This window comes from Balaenoptera borealis (assembly GCF_965194805.1).
Source record: "Balaenoptera borealis genome assembly, chromosome: 12".
NCBI lineage: Eukaryota > Metazoa > Chordata > Mammalia > Artiodactyla > Balaenopteridae > Balaenoptera > Balaenoptera borealis.
Window position 1 is genome coordinate 34,701,378 of NC_138869.1, and position 18,468 is coordinate 34,719,845.

General features: G+C 35.1%; 1 protein-coding gene and 1 long non-coding RNA gene across 22 annotated transcripts in view; both read left to right on the top strand.

Annotated features, from left to right (window-relative positions):
• CFAP20DC (CFAP20 domain containing) overlaps window positions 1-18,468 on the top strand; it is a 290,901-nt gene that overhangs the window by 167,347 nt on the left and 105,086 nt on the right. For 15 of the 21 annotated variants that reach the window (XR_014232111.1, XR_014232112.1, XR_014232113.1 and 12 more), the window contains 3 exons: window positions 417-539; window positions 2,908-3,242; window positions 15,357-15,734. Coding sequence is in view for 18 of the 21 variants with exons in the window: in XM_082344685.1 (XP_082200811.1) it covers window positions 417-539; window positions 2,908-3,242; window positions 15,357-15,734 (836 nt within the window). In the remaining 3 variants the exon portion in view is untranslated. The remainder of the gene's footprint in view (window positions 1-416; window positions 540-2,907; window positions 3,243-15,356; window positions 15,735-18,468) is intronic. The other 6 variants (XM_082344683.1, XM_082344691.1, XM_082344695.1 and 3 more) reach the window with 5 other exon arrangements.
• On the top strand, window positions 3,249-7,599 carry LOC309606978. Its single transcript, XR_014232177.1, has 2 exons — window positions 3,249-6,312; window positions 6,631-7,599. It is a non-coding gene; the product is annotated as an uncharacterized lncRNA (long non-coding RNA).

Genomic DNA, 18,468 nt, shown 5'->3' on the forward strand with positions numbered 1-18,468 from the left:
AGGTGCTGAAGGAAAGAGCTTCATTTAAAAGAGTTGAGTTCAGTAAAAATTGTAATTTAAAGAAAACACACTCCATTTTATATGGAACCAAAGTAAAAAATATAGGACCTTTTAAAAATTATATGGGTTTTGGAATTCCTTTTATTGCATATTGTAAAACTTAAATTTAAAATGTCCCCATGCAAATATCAAGGAATTTTAAGGTGAACCTCTACAAAAATACAGCTGAGTTCATCTTAAAATACTCTCCTGAAAAAGAAAAAAACTGCATATAATCTGTATTGTCACCTCTAACTTGCTTTTCAATAATCAAATAGAAAAGTATACCACAGTACCATTCTTCAAAAATTAATGTATATATATATATATATATATCAAAAGAAGTAATATAGAGGAAAATATTTATTCCAATAAAGGCAATTCTTCAGGAAATAACAGAAATGAACATAAAGCAACAACTGTCCTCACCACTGTGTCCCAACAGAGAACAGAGACATTGAACCCCAGCTGTCCAGCACCCCAGTCTCCTGATCAAGCAGGTTAGCATCTTTATTATACCATAATTGCTAACGATTAATAAAATATAAATATGTTAAATATTTCAAACCCAGTCATTTTGAAAAGTCATGATGCAGTCACTTGCTAAAATATATCATTTTTTTCAATCTCTTTTTAACCCCAATTTTATGTCAGACTTTAATGGATGAAGGAGTATTTTTATTTTCAAGTTTTAATGCACAAGCGGTCCTGTTCAGAATGAAAGTTTAAAACTTTGAGGTTTTCACATAACATTGTCACCCTCCCCAAAGATTATCTATTGTTGCACTTCTCCAATCCTCTTTATAATGGAGATGGTTGGAGTGTAGAGCATTGAACCCATCAACATATCTTGCCTAGCAGGTGTGTGGTACTTTTACAAAAGCAAATTGTTTTTGAGCTAGGGAAAAAGGAAAATAAATGGAAATTGTTTGTAGGTTGTCAGTCTTATTTATGCAGTGCTGAAACCTTCATTAAAATGTTAGGCGCAATTAGTGTCTCTAGCATAAATCTGACTGTGTAGAAAAACTAATTAGATGTTTAGGTGATCATTCTTGCATTTATCTTGTTTGCTGCAATATTGTGATTACACAGTAATTTACATATTTTCCTAAGAAAACACACCAAATTATTCATTACAATTGATATGGAAATACTTGAGGTAAAACTACAAATTCCAAAAAAGCATGTGGTAGTGAGATAATTAGAGTTCTTTTGGTGTAAGAACACTTCTTTTACTTTGACTTTTTGACAGTTAATAATATGTTTGGTGCTAGGTCATACAAGTTGTTTAACTGCATAATGAAGATCCCCAGGATCTTTTCCTCCTATTTTCTTTACGTATCCTTGTACGTAATGCAACACATTGGTTTTTGTAATCGTATTCAAGGTTTACTAAAGCACCTACTGTGTTTACAAAGCACCTACTAGGTGCTTAGCACCAGGCAAAAGTTTGCTGTCCAAAAGAGGACAACCCAGTGAATCTATTCATTTCACCTGCCCACAGCTAACACTGACTCAGGACCCTCCACATTTTCTGTGAATGTGGTCAGATTGGGTATTGATATATTCAACCTGTTATTGACCATTTACCTACAGAAAATATGAAAGCCTTGTCCCTAACAGATTTTCTCTAATAAATGTGTATTTATTGCCCTTTTTATAGGCAAGTTATGTTATATAATCATAGTCTTAGGTTAAGAAATAGGTGAATACAGTTGAGAAGAATACAATTTTATTTGTGCCACCAATATAATTTTTATTAAAGGTCTTTTTGTTTGCTTTCTGCTTTTGCTTTTGTAGTGTTAGCTTTAAAGTTTCAAGTGAGCAAATCTTAGCTCTTGGTTACTCTTCTTGTGATGATAAATATAACATAATTCAAGAGTCAGGAGTAAAATTACCACGTCTACATTGTGGTTCTGCAGAACACAAATTCTTGTAAGATTTTCACCATTGACACAATGCAGCAAAAAATAAATTTCAAAAAAAAAAAAAAAGACTAAGTTGAGAAAATGCTCAACTTTTCCTGCTGTCATTCTAAAGAAGAAAGTAAACCTGCTTTTAATAATGTTTATTATAGAGATTTGTTTTTTCCAGGTCATAGAATTATAAAGTCTATTTCAATGTTGAATAAAGATTAAAATTTTTTAAAGTTTTGATAAAAATGTATCTCAGTTGTAGTATATAGTACTTTTAAAGAAAACAATGTGCAAAAAGATTTTCATATCAAAACATTCTCTCCTAAAATTGAATTAAAATTAAACATAAAGGTCCTTTTCACCAGCAGAATTCACCAGTCACATTAACAAATATTTCTGTGGATTTGCTATTGACAAGTCTAGTCAGTTTAATCTATGAATTGTCCTGTACCGATGAGTAGAATGGAGAGGGAAAGACTGTCAGCCTTTTCATGGTTTTCCTCTCCTCCATGTTTTATAATCTGAACAAGGCCCAGATACTTTGTTTAAAGAGCTTGTTAAGTACTCTGTCCCCCTGAAATTAAAAGAAATTAGTAACTCAAACCCTTTTAAATTTGGAAGATTTTCCCCCTCTGAAATACCAAATTCATGAGGCTGTGCTATAAAGAACTTGCTGCAAGACAGGTGATAATTATTTCAGACTTACAAATTTCCTGACCAGTGTTTCAACTCAGATGGAGAGGAAGTACAAATGAGTTGCCTGTATCTATAAGCACTATCTGTGGGTTAAATGTTTAGCAGGTTACAAGATGGTGGATAAATTGCCTTCCTTGGCTTTTGCATTATTTGATAAATCTCTGTTTCAGCAACAAGGAATGTTAACCTAACTACCTGCCTGAAATAACACTTATGGAACACTGCTCTAATTTTTGTCATCTTTTGCAAATGTCAGATGAGTGGATATTTCCTGAAAATGATGACCACATCCCCCATTTGGCCTCCAGCACGCAGTCTCTACTTCTGGATGAAAACTCCTGCAACACCTCACACCTGTGGCTAGAAGCCAGCAAGAAAAATGAACATGACCAACAGACAGAGGAAACCCAGGTTGTTCCAAAGGATATTTTCACTTTTTCATCAAGACCACGATCAGCACCTCATGGAAAGACTCAGAATATGTCCCCAGAGGGGTGCCCATTTATTTTGGATCTAAAAGAGGATACCAGTGTAACAAGGAGAGACACCCAATTGGAGGATGATTTTTATGGTGGTGACAGCACCGAAGAGGTACATTGCTTGATGAGTGAAATAGTTCTAAAGCACAGTTCTATTGTCTCCAACTAAGCACTGAAACTAGTTGAAATGAAAGAGGGGAAGTCAACTGCTATTTATAAAAATGCAGCAGATTGCAATGTTAGTCAACAGTTGCCTCAGGTTGTTATGGTAACTCTAAATTGCTGCCTTTTTTATTAACAGTCAGCCATTTTCATTTTTAATTATGGAAACCAGTTTTTGGTTTGATTTTCTTTTTTCATTTTAATCTTTGCCTCACAGAGTGAGAAATAATATGCAGTTTAGTTATATGATAGCATGTCCAGTAAAATATTGAGAACACATTGTTCTAGATCTCTGGGGAAATTGTGTTGCAGTTGCTAAGCATTCTGAATTGACACTTTTCTGGCTTCCTAACTCCCCTGCCATCTTTCCACCTTAGACCTATTAGGACTCATTATTTTCCATATGGTCCCAGAATTTCAAGAGTTGTGCCAATTAAAGTTTAGGTAATGAATCATGGATTAGTGCTGGGGCTTGCCTTATAGGAGGTTTTCTGTTTGCAATTATTTGGAATACAACTATATCTCATAAATCAGTAAATTCATAAAAAGTTTTTTAATAACTAATTAAATATCAAACTGAATATAGTTCTGAAACATTTGTTTAAAACTTAATATAACTCTTTTTCCCCATATGAAATGAATTTATTTGTGAAATTTCTTTAGCATTGTTCTTTAATAATAGGCATTTATATTTTCTAGAAAAAATAATTATCTTAAAAGCAGATTATAGTCAAGTTATGGTTTAGTGAAATTATACAAATCATTTATATGTAGAAATTATAGAAATAATCAGAAAAACTTTTTTTGTATGCTTACAAAACTTTTTTTTAACAACTATATCTGATTAAGAATACCCCTTTCAACAGTGGGATATAGATTAAGTCCTTAGCTCCTACCTTCAGAGCCAGTTGAGAATATGGTGAGATTGTTTAGGCAGTAATTATGGTTTTTTGCAACTTTTGATGAGTTTCTGTAGCAAAGTGCATGGTGAAATCCTTTTCTATAACCTCCTTACTTCTGAGCGTGATGAAACTATTAGTCATACCAAACATAAACCTACTACAAACCCCTTTATGCATAAATGCATAAACAGTACATTTTAAATGTGCTGTGAACAACTTTATCCCTTTCACCCTACATAAAATTAAGCTATAAAACTATAAAATGAACATTAGTCTTCAGTATCTAGTATTGCCCCCATCCCAACTGTCAATTCTTATACAGTATTAATTGGCTAATCTGATAAATCATACCATTTTGTTAATGGGGTAGGCCCATCCCCTTCCCATGTGCACAGCTTACCTAACTCAAAAGAATTACTGTGATGGGGGCAATGTCATGGCAGGTAGGAAATAATAGTTCTCTGGAAAACTTTGAGGGAAGTATTATGTGGAAACAGCCCTTTAAATAACACCCCATGAGGAACTTACCTCTCCACCTATATGAAGGAAAAGCCTTGAGAAGAAGCAATAGAGCTTTATGGGAAAATGAAGAATACTAGTTCTGAATATTCTAATTTGCTATCACTTTATGTGCTTTCTTTTGCTACTAGCTGCTCTACTTCTGACACCCTTCAACATTTATTGTGCAGACATGTACTTGTTACCAACTACATGAAATTGAAAATTAATTTATCATGCATTTTCAAAGCTCTGATTGGCATAGCTCTCTGGTCACCCCTGTGCCAAGACCATCAGAATATGGCTTGAGTCTGTAGCGGGACGATATCATCGCTAACACCTGCCCTGGCCCACCTTTAGTCCGAGCCTACTAAGAGTGGCAGCCAGAGCGAGGGGCAGAAGCCTTGCCAGGTTCTGCAAGCTTTGAGGTTTGCTGTTAGAGGCAATAACAAGATACAAACTAAAATACAGATGACTAACAAAAGTGCTAGGCTATATTTAAACAAGTTCTAGAATTTGTAATGATCCCTTTTTTACCAAATTGGTTTTTTGGGAGCTTTTTGTAAATTCTTTTTCTGTAGGATTATTTCTCCCATTTATTATATAAGTCAAAGGGAAATTAGATTACATATTTTATTTTATTTATTTTTTAAGAATAAGTTTTAATTTAATTTGTCAAAATTACAAAACACTTCCTTTGTTTTGCTCTCAAAATACAGTGAATCTGTCTTCATGTTCTGGATGCTTAGTTTTTTGTTTTTGGGGGGTTTATTTGTTAATTTTTTTTTTTTTTTGGAGTATAATTGCTTTACAATGTTGTGTTACTTTCTGCTGTACAATGAAGTGCATCAGCTATATGTATACATATATCCCCTCACTCTTGGACCTCCCTCCCACCCCCCGCATCCCACCCATCTACAAATTACATATCTTAAATGTTTACTTACATATAGTCTTTGAAGAAAAATCAGTTGATTTAGGCATTCTTACTATTGTTGCATTATTTTATTTATTTATTTATTTTTAAACTTGCCTTTCTTTTCTTTTCTTTTCTTTTAATTAATTTATTTTGGCTGCACCAGGTCTTAGTTGCAGCACTCAGGATCTTTGCTGCCGTGTGCGGGATCTTTTTTTAGTTGCGCCATGCGAACTCTTAGTTGCAGCATGCATGTGGGATCTAGTTCCCCGACCAGGGATCGAACCCGGGCCCCCTGCATTGGGAGCTTGGAGTCTTACCCACTGGAGCACATGGGAAGTCCCTAGCTGCATTATTGTAGACTGTTATATCGTTAGAGTAACACTATTATATCTAAGGAAAACAATGTCATACTATAAATAATGGTGGACAAATGAGTAATAATTGCATTACTTATTATGCTTGAAGTTTATAACTTGTAGTTAAAAGACTTTATTTGGTGTTAGACCATTTGAATATTTTTAAAGGGAAGTTAGATGTATTCAGAAGCTAAAAACTAGGCACAATCATGGTATTATGATAGAGAAAAAATACACATATGACAGTAAAGACTAATTAAAATAAGCTTTCAGTGATTCTTTGTAGTTTAAGTCCCTGATGATCAGTTCACATTTGAGATCTTCATCAGTGTGAGAGCCTTAAAAGTATGATTTTTGGGCTTCCCTGGTGGCGCAGTGGTTGGGAGTCTGCCTGCCAATGCGGGGGACACGGGTTCGGGCCCTGGTCTGGGAAGGTCCCACATGCCGCGGAGCAATTGGGCCCGTGAGCCACAGCTACTGAGCCTGTGCGTCTGGAGCCTGTGCTCCGCAACAAGAGAGGCTGCGATAGTGAGAGGCCCGCGCACCGCGATGAGGAGTGGACCCCGCTTGCCGCAACTGGAGAAAGCCCTCGCACAGAAACGAAGACCCAACACAGCCATAAATAAATAAATAAATAAAATTAAAAAAAAAAAAAAAAAAAAGTATGATTTTTTTTTTTTGCATAGTCTCATCTTAGTCTTGGCTTTACTATACATTTTATTCCCTAGGCAGACATATATACTAATTTTCCTGATACTCAATTAATTTTGAATTTGTACTTCTTATCTGAAAAGCACACTATGGAAATATATCTTGTGGTGAGTTATAAAATCAAGACTACCACATAAAATGAATTATCTAGGAAAGCTGTTAAAACAGAGTACCTTTCATACAATTGCGGCTTCTGAAAGAAAAAAAGAAAAAAGCATGTTACTATTATCATCTCTGTTTTGTATTTTATGCCATTATTCCCAACATGGCTTTGGGTATATGTACCTGGTTGGTGATTTGAAATAGTTAGCTTTATATTAGTATTTTATTACTTCTCTAATTCAATTTTTTATCTAGAAATATAGTCATTTTCTTTCTTTTTTTTTTTTTTTTGTTGTTGTTTTGTAGGTTTTAGCCCTACAGCCAAATAAAGATTTTTCTGTGGAAGCATAATGCCATCTAATTACCATGTCATGTCAGTGTGGTTGGTTGTAATTTGGACATAGAAATGTAGAAATATTGATAGAAATTATTGTGAGCTCTATGAATCAATATGCTGAATTTGGACCTAACGAAAGTAGGACACTTAATAATAGCTAGTGCCATTAGGACTTAATAATAATAGGACACTTAATAATAGTTGGTGCCATTATGCAAAGCATTATATATGCGTACAGGGGAATTAGTTACTACTTGTGACACCATTTTATAGATGAACAGAGTAAGGGTCAGAAGAGTGAAATAGCTTGTTCAAGGTCGTGTGGCCGAGCAAGATGAACCTGGAATTGAGCTTGGGCACATTTCCTTAACTCTCTTTTTTTTTTTTGGAATTTTATTTTATTTATTTCTTTTTACAGCAGGTTCTTATTAGTTAACCATTTTATACATATGAGTGTATACATGTCAATACCAATCTCCCAATTCATCACACCACCACCACCACTACCACCACCACTTTCCCCCCTTGGTGTCCATACGTTTGTCCTCTGCATCTGTGTCTCAATTTCTGCCCTGCAAACTGGTTCATCTGTACCATTTTTCTAGGTCCCACATATATGCATTAATATATGATATTTGTTTTTCTCTTTCTGACTTGCTTCACTCTGTATGAGTCTCTAGATCCATCCACATCTCTACAAATGACCCAATTTCGTTCCTCTTTATGGCTGAGTAATATTCCATTGTATATATGTACCATATCATCTTTATCTGTTCATCTGTCGATGGGCATTTAGGTTGCTTCCATGTCCTGGCTATTGTAAATAGTGCTGCAGTGAACATTGGGGTGCATGTGTCTTTTTGAATTATGGATTTCTCAGGGTATATGCCCAGTAGTGGGATTGCTGGGTCATATGGTAATTCTATTTTTAGTTTTTTAAGGAACCTCCATACTGTTCTCCATAGTGGCTGTATCAATTTACATTCCCACCAGCAGTTCAAGAGGGTTCCCTTTTCTCCACACCCTCTCCAGCATTTGTTGTTTGTAGATTTTCTAATGATACCTATTCTAACTGGTGTGAGGTGATACCTCATTGTAGTTCTGATTTGCATTTCTCTAATAATTAGTGATGTTGAGCAGCTTTTCATGTGCTTCTTGGCTATCTGTATATCTTCGGAGAAATGTCTATTTAGGTCTTCTGCCCATTTTTGCATTGGGTTGTTTGTTTTTTTGATATTGAGCTGCCTGAGCTGTTTATATATTTTGGAGATTAATCCTTTGTCTGTTGATTCATGTGCAAATATTTTCTCCTATTCTGAGGGTTGTCTTTTCGTCTTGTTTGTAGTTTCCTTTGCTGTGCAAAAACTTTTAAGTTTCATTAGGTCCCATTTGTTTATATTTGTTTTTATTTCCATTATTCTAGGAGGTGGATCAAAAAACATCTTGCTGTGATTTATGTCAAAGAGTGTTCTTCCTAAGTTTTCCTCTAAGAGTTTTATAGTGTCCGGTCTTACATTTAGGTCTCTAATCCATTTTGAGTTTACTTTTGTGTATGGTGTTAGGGACTGTTCTATTTTCATTCTTTTACATGTAGCTGTCCAGTTTTCCCAGCACCACTTATTAAAGAGACTGTCTTTCCTCCATTGTATATCCTTGCCTCCTTTGTCATAGATTAGTTGACCATAGGTGCGTGGGTTTATCTCTGGGCTTTCTATCCTGTTCCATTGATCTATATTTCTGTTTTTGTGCCAGTACCATATTGTCTTGATTATTGTGGCTTTGTAGTATAGTCTGAAGTCCGGGAGCCTGAATCCTCTAGCTCCGTTTTTTTCCCTCAAAACTGCTTTGGCTATTCGGGGTCTTTTGTGTCTCCATACAAAATTTTAAGATTTTTTGTTCTAGTTCTGTAAAAAATGCCATTGGTAATTTGATAGGGATTGCATTTCATTTCAGTTATTATATTGTTCATCTCTGTTTGTTCTTTAATTCTTCTAGGTGTTTGTTCTTTAGTTCTTCTAGGTCTTTGTTAAACATTTCTTGCATCTTCTCAATCTTTGCCTCCATTCTTTTTCCGAGGTCCTGGATCATCTTCACTATCATTATTCTGAATTCTTTTTCTGGAAGGTTGCCTATCGCCACTTCATTTAGTTGTTTTTCTGGGGTTTTATCTTGTTCCTTCATCTGATAAATAGCCCTCTGCCTTTTCATCTTGTCTATCTTTCTGTGAATGTGGTTTTTGTTCCACAGGCTGCAGGATTGTAGTTCTTGCTTCTGCTGTCTGCCCTCTGGTGGATTCTAGAAATATAGTCATTTTTTCCAAACTCTATCTATGTATCAGATACTAAAGTAGATAGTTGCAAAGCTAGGTAGTTTTTCTTACGTAACAGTCCAAACTAGAACATTTGAGCCAAAAAATTATCCATATTTGGACATGAATTATGTGGACTGACTACTTATAGTGTTCAAATTAGCTAGGAGGCTTCTAGATCTTCTCTTCATCTAACTCTGTTAAGACCTATAAAACAAATTTACAAACAGATTAAAAGGACCATTTTAGTCCTTCCTCTCAGCTTTCCTGGTATTGTTGCTTTCAAGGGTTTTTTTAGCACTCAGTAGTTAAACTATTTCATTTCATTTTTGTTTTCCACTCACCCCTACATGCTTGACTAGTAATTCTGAATAACATTCTCACACACATTTACATACATACAATAGAAATGGTATTTACTCCACATGAGGCTAGTTATATTTCTGTGTAGCCTTTAAAAAACTTTACAAGTCAATTTGTTTGAAAAAAATGGAAGAATTCTATTTTGAATGTATTGCTTGCATTTGTATTTCTGTATATCATGAATTACAACATAACATACTCTCTAAACCTACCAGGCAAATTTAATATTTATTTTTATGTGAGTAATTATTTTAGGATGTTCACATCTACATATCTTTATTGTTATCTTTTGAAGCTTTCTTCTTCCCTGAAAAAGTTGGTTCCTGTAACTTGGCCCTTCATTGTTATAGGCAGGAAGAGAAGGTTATAAAACTCTTGTCTCCTTAGAATAATGTCATACAACTTTTGCTTAAAGATCAATATTTGCAGATAAGTATATATTTGGTTATAGATAGGAGTTTTCACAAGAGACCTTTGTTTTATCAGTTAAAGAGCATGAAGTCTAACTTATAAGGAAAATATGTTTCTGTCTTGAACAATTAAAGGAGTCTCATCATTTTCCCCAAATATTCACATGATGATGTTTACCCATCCAGTACAGTCCCTGTAACTTCTGCTATGATTTGTCTGTGAGGCATCATTGGCTACAGGTAAAGATGTTTACAAAAGTAATTTGCCCAAGTCCTTGTAATGTCAAGCATGCTGCGAATTAGTTACTTGTTAGAAACAGTCACATCTTCCTTTCATTTTATTTGGTATTATTTAACTAGTTTCCTATTAAATTCAAGAGGTAGAAGTTAGAAATACTCCTTGGGGATGGTTGTTAGTGAAAACATTTAAGATACATTTGAATGGTCAATCTTGCTATCATCAAAGAAGAAATGATTTTTTCATTCTGTTATGACTAATATCTTTAGCTATATTTGTGCAAATAATTTTGCTCTTTAGTTGACAACCGAAGTATATACGTGTATCGTCTCTATTGTCCGCTAGTGCTGTTGTTCAACTAAAAGGTCTGTCAGTTCGCACATTTAATCACTAAAACGTTGGACAAACGTAAAACTCCTGCTGACTCTATCTCAATTACAAATTCAAAACTGCCATCAAAAGTGTGTGTGGAATATTGCAGATGTGTTTTGTTCAGGACTTTTAAGAATGTTATGTAGATTCTTTTCCTGGTGGACTGAATTAAAAATCAATTGAAATATAAATAAACATGATCATCCACTTTTTACAAAGGCTAAAATAGAGTTCTGTCCTGACTCACTCAACATTAAAGTTGTAATACAAAGAGCCTGGGTCCCATCTCCAAGTAGGTGGCCCTCCTGAGTCATTAAAATTATCTTTTTAAAATTACAACTCAGCAAGAGCTATTCGTTTTGCACATCCAAAAATTATTGTCCAAGTGCCCATCTGCATGTCCTTTTAAGAAACATAGTTCAACAGAGGAAGTGCTGGGTCCTTGGGGAAATCATTCTCATCTTCGGCGTACATATGCTGTGCTACAGTTAATCAGACAAACTCTATTGATGTTCCTGGCACTGGGGCGTGATTGAATATTTAACAAACAAATGTTTCTGAGCCCAGAAGACAAACAGTTCAAGAGATTTGGACTTTTAAAAAAAATATATTAAGTTAAATCAAAAACATTTTGTATTTGTTCTTCTGAGAAACAGATGAACAGATGATTGGAATATGAAAACAGCGTAACAAATTCTTTACTACTCTGACAAATTATATTGAATTGCTCTGCAGGTTTTCAGTAGCTAAATGATAAACCAAAGGGGGAAAAGTGGTTATTTTTCAATCAGATTATAGTAAACTTATTATGCATGTAACAAATGTATATGTTATTTAGTATAAAATTAATACAGACATGTCAAGCCCACATGTGTTACATATGTGAAAGCAATAAATGTCATCTATACCTATATCATCTATTTTAGTAAGTCAGAAGCATTACTAAAGAAAGGAGGAAGGTTTTGCCAGTGCACCACTACTAGTAAATACTATACTATTTTTTATTCTCCATTTATTTCCTCTCTAAAATAGAAGCTGACACAACTCAAATCAACCTATTAGTCTCGTATATTGTCTTGCCTTTCCCATTTATCCTAATTCCCCTTTAAAAATCTGGGATAGACCAGAATTAGTGGTTCTGGGGCAGCCAAAATAGGCAAGCCTTTTGTACTCTGTACAGATTCTCCAGTTATTTGTCTTTTCCATATATTTAAAATAGCATAGAAGCATATTACTGTGGAAATGCAATACTACAAAGAGAATGAATACCTATTAGGGAACACAGCTCAATCTGACCATTTCTTGACCCATCTCCAAACCAGGGTATATCTTAGGAAAATGGGAGGTAAATGTCCCTGTACATACTCATGAATAGTTCTTTGTATATAATCACTGCTCATGCCAAGCAAAAAGAAATACACCTGAGTAAACTTACAGAAGGAAGAAAAGTGCTCTGATCCACTTACAGGTGGAAAAAATACACTTCTTATCAAATGTATTGATTTTTAAAGTTTTTTTTTAAATGATCTAGCAAACATCAGGCTGTCCATGCATTCTTCTAAATCCTCATAATAGTACATCTGAAACTTTTAAATGAAATTTACTGCCTTCTACCTTATGAAATTATTACTTTTGTAGATATCTATCTCTCTGCTATTAGACTTTATGCCTCTCGAGGGCAGTGTCCTTTTTCTTCTTACCTGTGTATCTTATATAGTCCCTAGAAAATACCTTACACATAGTAGGAGCTTAATAACTATTTATTGAACTAATGTTTATTGCAAAAGCTCCTAATTTCTACTTATATCATATACAAAATGGAATCCCAGAGTGATCCAGAGATTCTGGTCCAAAGAGTTATAACTATACCTTTTCCCCTTAGCCAGCCTGTTTTTAGGGACAATCTGTTTTAAATCCACCGTACATGTGCCTTATTTTTTACTGTGAAAATATGATGGAAACGAATAAGTAGAGGGTATTCTGGTCACAGAAATCCCATTGTCAATTGTATATAACAATTATAGGAAATTAAACTGGAATTTTTTTTTTTAAGTTGGAGAAGATATAACACTGTCTAGCAACCAGACTGAATTTTAAAAATCTATCCTAGTTCCACCAGTACCTTCTTAAAACCAAGGCCTGGAAGATGTTTGTTCTGTTTTCTTTTTACCTTTCTTTAGAAAATTGGCTAAGCTTTTATTCTCTTTTTGTCTCTGTGAAACAAAAATTGCAAGAGTCACCACTCCATTACCTAGTAATTCAGAACACTAGGCATTTTTCAGGTCTCTTGCACTCTTTCCAGTTTTCTGCCTGAAGGCAGAGTTCTTCAGTCATGTGAACATCCTCAGGGTTCCCAGGATGTGGTGAAGGACAAGCTCACTCAGTAAATGTACAGCAAAGAGAGAGTTGCTCAGTGCCTGCAGCTCAGGCCTCGCGGTACTGTCACAAGGGCGGAAATATTCTTACCTCTCTTATTTTTCCACTTGGGACATAAACTAAGGTCCCATGGATTGACACCCAATCACCATCTTTTCTTTCCCCTATCTGGGACTCTGAATAATAAATTTCTCCATCATTTATAAAGAAATATACGTATCAGAAGATCAAGCCAGCATAGACAAAGAAAATAAGGCCCAGAATGAATACCAAGAAGAAATGTTTGTAAAAGATCCTTAGACACTCTGCAATTCTTTCTTTACTACAGATAGGCAAGCTATTTCTTAGGAGAGGTTCTTACACCCAAGTGTACCTTTCTTGAGACCACAGTTGTCTGATAATCCCAACTGCTTTCCATAAGAAAGGAAAATCATAACATGACTAGGGTTAAGGATTGCAGACTCCGTGTAAAAGCTTTCCAGAGTCACTAAGTACAACATACTCTGCCTTCTACAGAACTCTCAAATCAGTCCAGCCTCCATCATCACCACCACTGAATTAACGCAAGTCACCTCAGCATTTCTAATCATTCCAATTTCATAGTCTCCTAATTGGCCTCCCTTACTACTATCTCCACAGACACTTCAGACACACCACAAACACTATCCACACAAACTCATTCCCATACCTTCTATTTTGTGCCATCATGACATTCTTCTCCTGCATCAAATCACTCAGTGACCCCTTGTTGTCTTTGGGATAAAGTCCCTGGATGGCAGGGGTTAACTTCTGGCCTACCATTATATTCCTAGCATCTGCAGCACATAGAGCAATACGTAGCCCGTAATGAGGAAGAAAGGAAGAGAGGCAGAACAATGACAGATACACAGACAGATAGATCCCTTCTAATTAAAAGGTTTGATAAATTCCTCTCTTGTCTTGTGCCCAACGTAAAGCAGGCTCTCTCACCGTTACACATACTTCACTTCTACTGAAATGGAAATTTCACCTTAGATGGTGATCTGTATCTTGAGGTGTATGATGACCAAACATTCAGGAAGAAGCTGAACAGTTCAGTCATTCAAATATTTTATTTAAAAATGCCAAATTTGGGGAATAACCAGATGTTTGGTTCTGTATGGCTATAAATGAAAGGATAGTGGAATAGCTTACTGAAACAGAAAGTAAGATAGTACAGTCTCAGACATCAAATAATGTCTTTAAATGTACTCTGCTTTTATTGATTTTTTTCTGTTCTGTTTGTTTATTATATATTTAAACAGGTAAGACAAGTTAGAAAAACTCATGACAAGTATAAGCAATTATCACACTAGTTTTTTCTTTAAATTTATTGTTTTATAGCAGAAAAAAATCTACCAACTGAAATAACACTGTGTTTCTCTTTTTCCTTATTTACCATCATGGCCATTGATTTTTTTGTTTGTAATTTCTCCTTTCTCAGATTTTAAAAATTAAAATTTTTAGGGGTAATTCCAGAACTGTACATTAGTAAAATGTTTCTAGCTTTTATTTTCAGCTTTCCAAATAATTATATTTGGTGAGGTTCATGTCTTGTGGAAAAATACTTTCTATAATTGAAATTTTCACGTAAGAAAAATATTTCACAAAACATGCTCTATTATCTATTGCTCTTGAACAGTAAAACTTTCGTACAAAAATATAAGGCAAAAATACTTTGATAGGCCAGCTTGTTTTTAAAGTAGCATTTCCCTACATAAATAAGGTAAATTCTGTAAGTTCCAGTTCTTTCTCTTCTCATGGAGTTAGCTTATCAGGAAGCCGAAGTATACAATTCCTAAGTTTTAGGTAACTTCTTATGGATCCTCTTCTTTTTCATACGTTCTTTGGAATGAATATATTTGAGCGACTATTTCCTAAATGTACTCTTGTTACTCAGTGGTAAAAAACATGCTTTACCAAGACCAGAGGCAAACATAGCGGGGCATCTTAGCAAATGATTTATGCCTGTTTGCATTGCTGTTTTTAGTTTATTTTTTTATTGCAGAATAAAATAGTATATATATATAAAAGTATATGTATGTGTACTTTGCTTTATTCAGAGAATACATGAACTTGTTAAGAACTTGTACTCAGTAACTTATTCACCACAAGTTTCAGCTCAAAATGATTTCACTTTGTTCCTCTGTGTAGGGTAACCACAGTGTCCAGGGTTCAACCGACCCAACGACTAGTCCTCCAAGGTTAACTCAGTTAACATTAGAGAGCGTGCTGGGGAAGACTGCGAGGTGGACAAGTAAAGGATATCTAAAAAATGCCTACACAGAAGCAGGAGCATCAGAAAACCAGAATTCCTTGGCGAAGCAGATAGATAAAAAAGACTTTGAAACGAGTTTGGTGCCTACACCATGCCTTTCTCCCCCTGGAAGAAGGAGTGAATCCTCTCCAAAAATTCCAGGTCCTGTTATCAAAGCAAAGGACCTACCAGCCCATCAAGTGTCATCTTCAATATACAACGTCTCCCTACAGGAAATGTCAGGGGAGAAGTTGAAACCGATTCCTGAAGTATCTGTAAGTGGTTTCATTCTGGTTTACATGTGTGGGCAATACATCCTGCTGTGTTCTGTTCTGTTCCACTTTGCACATGTTTGCAGCAGTATCTATTTTTCATCATTTGGGTGATCAGTAATGTATTTTCTTTTTTTTTTTTAACATCTTTATTGGAGTATAATTGCTTTACAATGGTGTGTTAGTTTCTGCTTTATAACAAAGTGAATCAGCTATACATATACATATATCCCCATATCTCCTCCCTCTTGTGTCTCCCTCCCACCCTCCCCATCCCACCTCTCTAGGTGGTCACAAAGCACCCAGCTGATCTCCCTGTGCTATGCGGCTGCTTCCCACTAGCTATCTATTTTACATTTGGTAGTGTATATATGTCCATGCCAGTCTCTCACTTCGTTCCAGCTTACCCTTCCCCCGCCCTGTGTCCTCACGTCCATTCTCTACATGTGCATCTTTATTCCTGTCCTGCCCATAGGTTCTTCATAACCTTTTTTTTTCCCTTAGATTCCATATATATGTGTTAGCATGCGGTATTTGTTTTTCTCTTTCTGACTTACTTCACTCTGTATGACAGACTCCAGGTCCATCCACCTCACTACAAGTAACTCAATTTCGTATCTTTTTATGGCAGAGTAGTAGTCCATTGTATATATGTGCCACATCTTCTTTATCCATTCATCTGTCAATGGACACTTAGGTTGCTTCCATGTCCTGGCTATTGTAAATAGATCTGCAATGAACATTGTGGTACATGACTCTTTCTGAATTATGGTTTTCTCAGGATATATGCCCAGTAGTGGGATTGCTGGGTCGTATGGTAGTTCTATTTTTAGCTTTTTAAGGAACCTCCATACTGTTCTGCATAGTGGCTGTATCAATTTACATTCCCACCAACAGTGCAAGAGTAACACTCAGTAATGTATTTTCTTTCCTGTTTAGATGTGTTTTAGCTCAGTAGCAGCGGATGTTAAAGAGTATCTTGCACATCCCAACGATTACAGAATGCCTCATGTTTTTAATGAGAAAGATAATTATCATGATAGTTATTTTTTATTTCCCAGTTACTTCTCATAATTTGAGTTATCACTGCCTGCAAGTTATAAATGAAGATCTTATTTTTGAGCCAAAGGTTTACCAGTAAAATTGATAGATTTTCGATAACAATCTACATTAGGAGACATAAAAACATCGTTATTCTATTCACTTTCTGGTCTCTTTGCAGCCGTTCCCCAAATAATAAATGATATGAGTGAAGGTTTACAGTAAAGCAGTGTCGTTGAATAAATCCCTAGGATAGTTTGGTGGCTATATTCATGTCCATCAGATTGATTTTTTTCCTTCCTGTGTGAGTACTTTTCTTCCCTCAATTCCCCCATAGCTGCCCTTAGAAACTAGAGAACAAATGAGGCTATGCAGAACAAATGACACTTATATTCCTTTTTTTTAAGCATTAAAGCTTTTTTTAATTTGTCATGTCCTAAGTATTCTGTGTGTGTTACAGTGTAAAATTTTGGTTCAATTATATTCTAAGCGTGTTAGAGTGGATTACCTAGTGCAGATAATAGACACATCATTACCATCAACTAATATTTCTTTATTTTATTTATTTTTTATTCCTTGGGATTTTGATAGGGATTGCATTGACTCTGTAGATTGCTTTAGGTAATATGGACATTTTAATGTCCGTATGTTAATTCTTCCAATTCATGAGCACGGAATATCTTTCCATTTATTTGTGTCTTCAACTTCTTTCAACAATGTCTTATAGTTTGCAGGTCTTTCACCTCCTTGTTTAAATTTATTCCTAGGTATTTTATTCTTTTTGTTGTGATTGTCATTGGGATTGTTTTCTTAATTTTTCTTTCTTATAGCTCATTGTTAGCATACAGAAATGCAACAGATTTTTTTGTATGTTGATTTTGTACCCTGCAACTATACCGTATTTATTATTTCTAATGTTTTTTTGATGGAGTCTTAAGGATTCTCTCCATATAAAATCATGTCGTCTGCAAATAGTGACAGTTTTACTTCTTCCTTTCCAACTGGAATGCCTTTTCTCTCTTTTTATTGCCTAATTGCTCTGGCTAGGACTTCCACTACTGTGTTGAATAAGAGTGGTGAGAGTGTGCATCCTTGCACATCCTTGTCTTTTTCCTGATTTTAGAGGGATAGCTTTCAATTTTTCACCATTGAGTGTGATGTTAGCTGTTAGTTTGTCATATATGACTTGTATTATGTTGAAGTACGTTCTTTCTATACCTATTTTATTGAGAGTTTTTATCAGAAATGGGTGTTGAATCTGGTCAGATGCTTTTTCTGCATCGACTGAGATGACCATATGCTTTTTATCCTTTGTTTTATTAATGTGGTATATCCTATTTATTTACTTGTGAATGTTGAGCCAATTTGCATCCCTGGAATAAGCCCCACTTTATCATGGAATATGATCCTTTTAATGTATTTCTGTATTTGGTTTACTAATATTTTGTTGACGATTTTTGCATCTATGTTCATCAAAGATATTGGTCTGTAATTTTCTTTTGTTGTGTTGAGTTTGCCTGGTTTTGGCATAAGGGTAATGTTGGCCTCGTAAAATGAGTTAGCAATCATTCCTTCCTCTTTAATTTTTTGAAGAGTTTGAAAAGAATAGGTATTAAATCTTCTTTGAATATTTGGTAGAGTTCACCTGTGAAGCCATCTGGTCCTGAACTTTTGTTTTGGGGAGGTTTTTGATTAA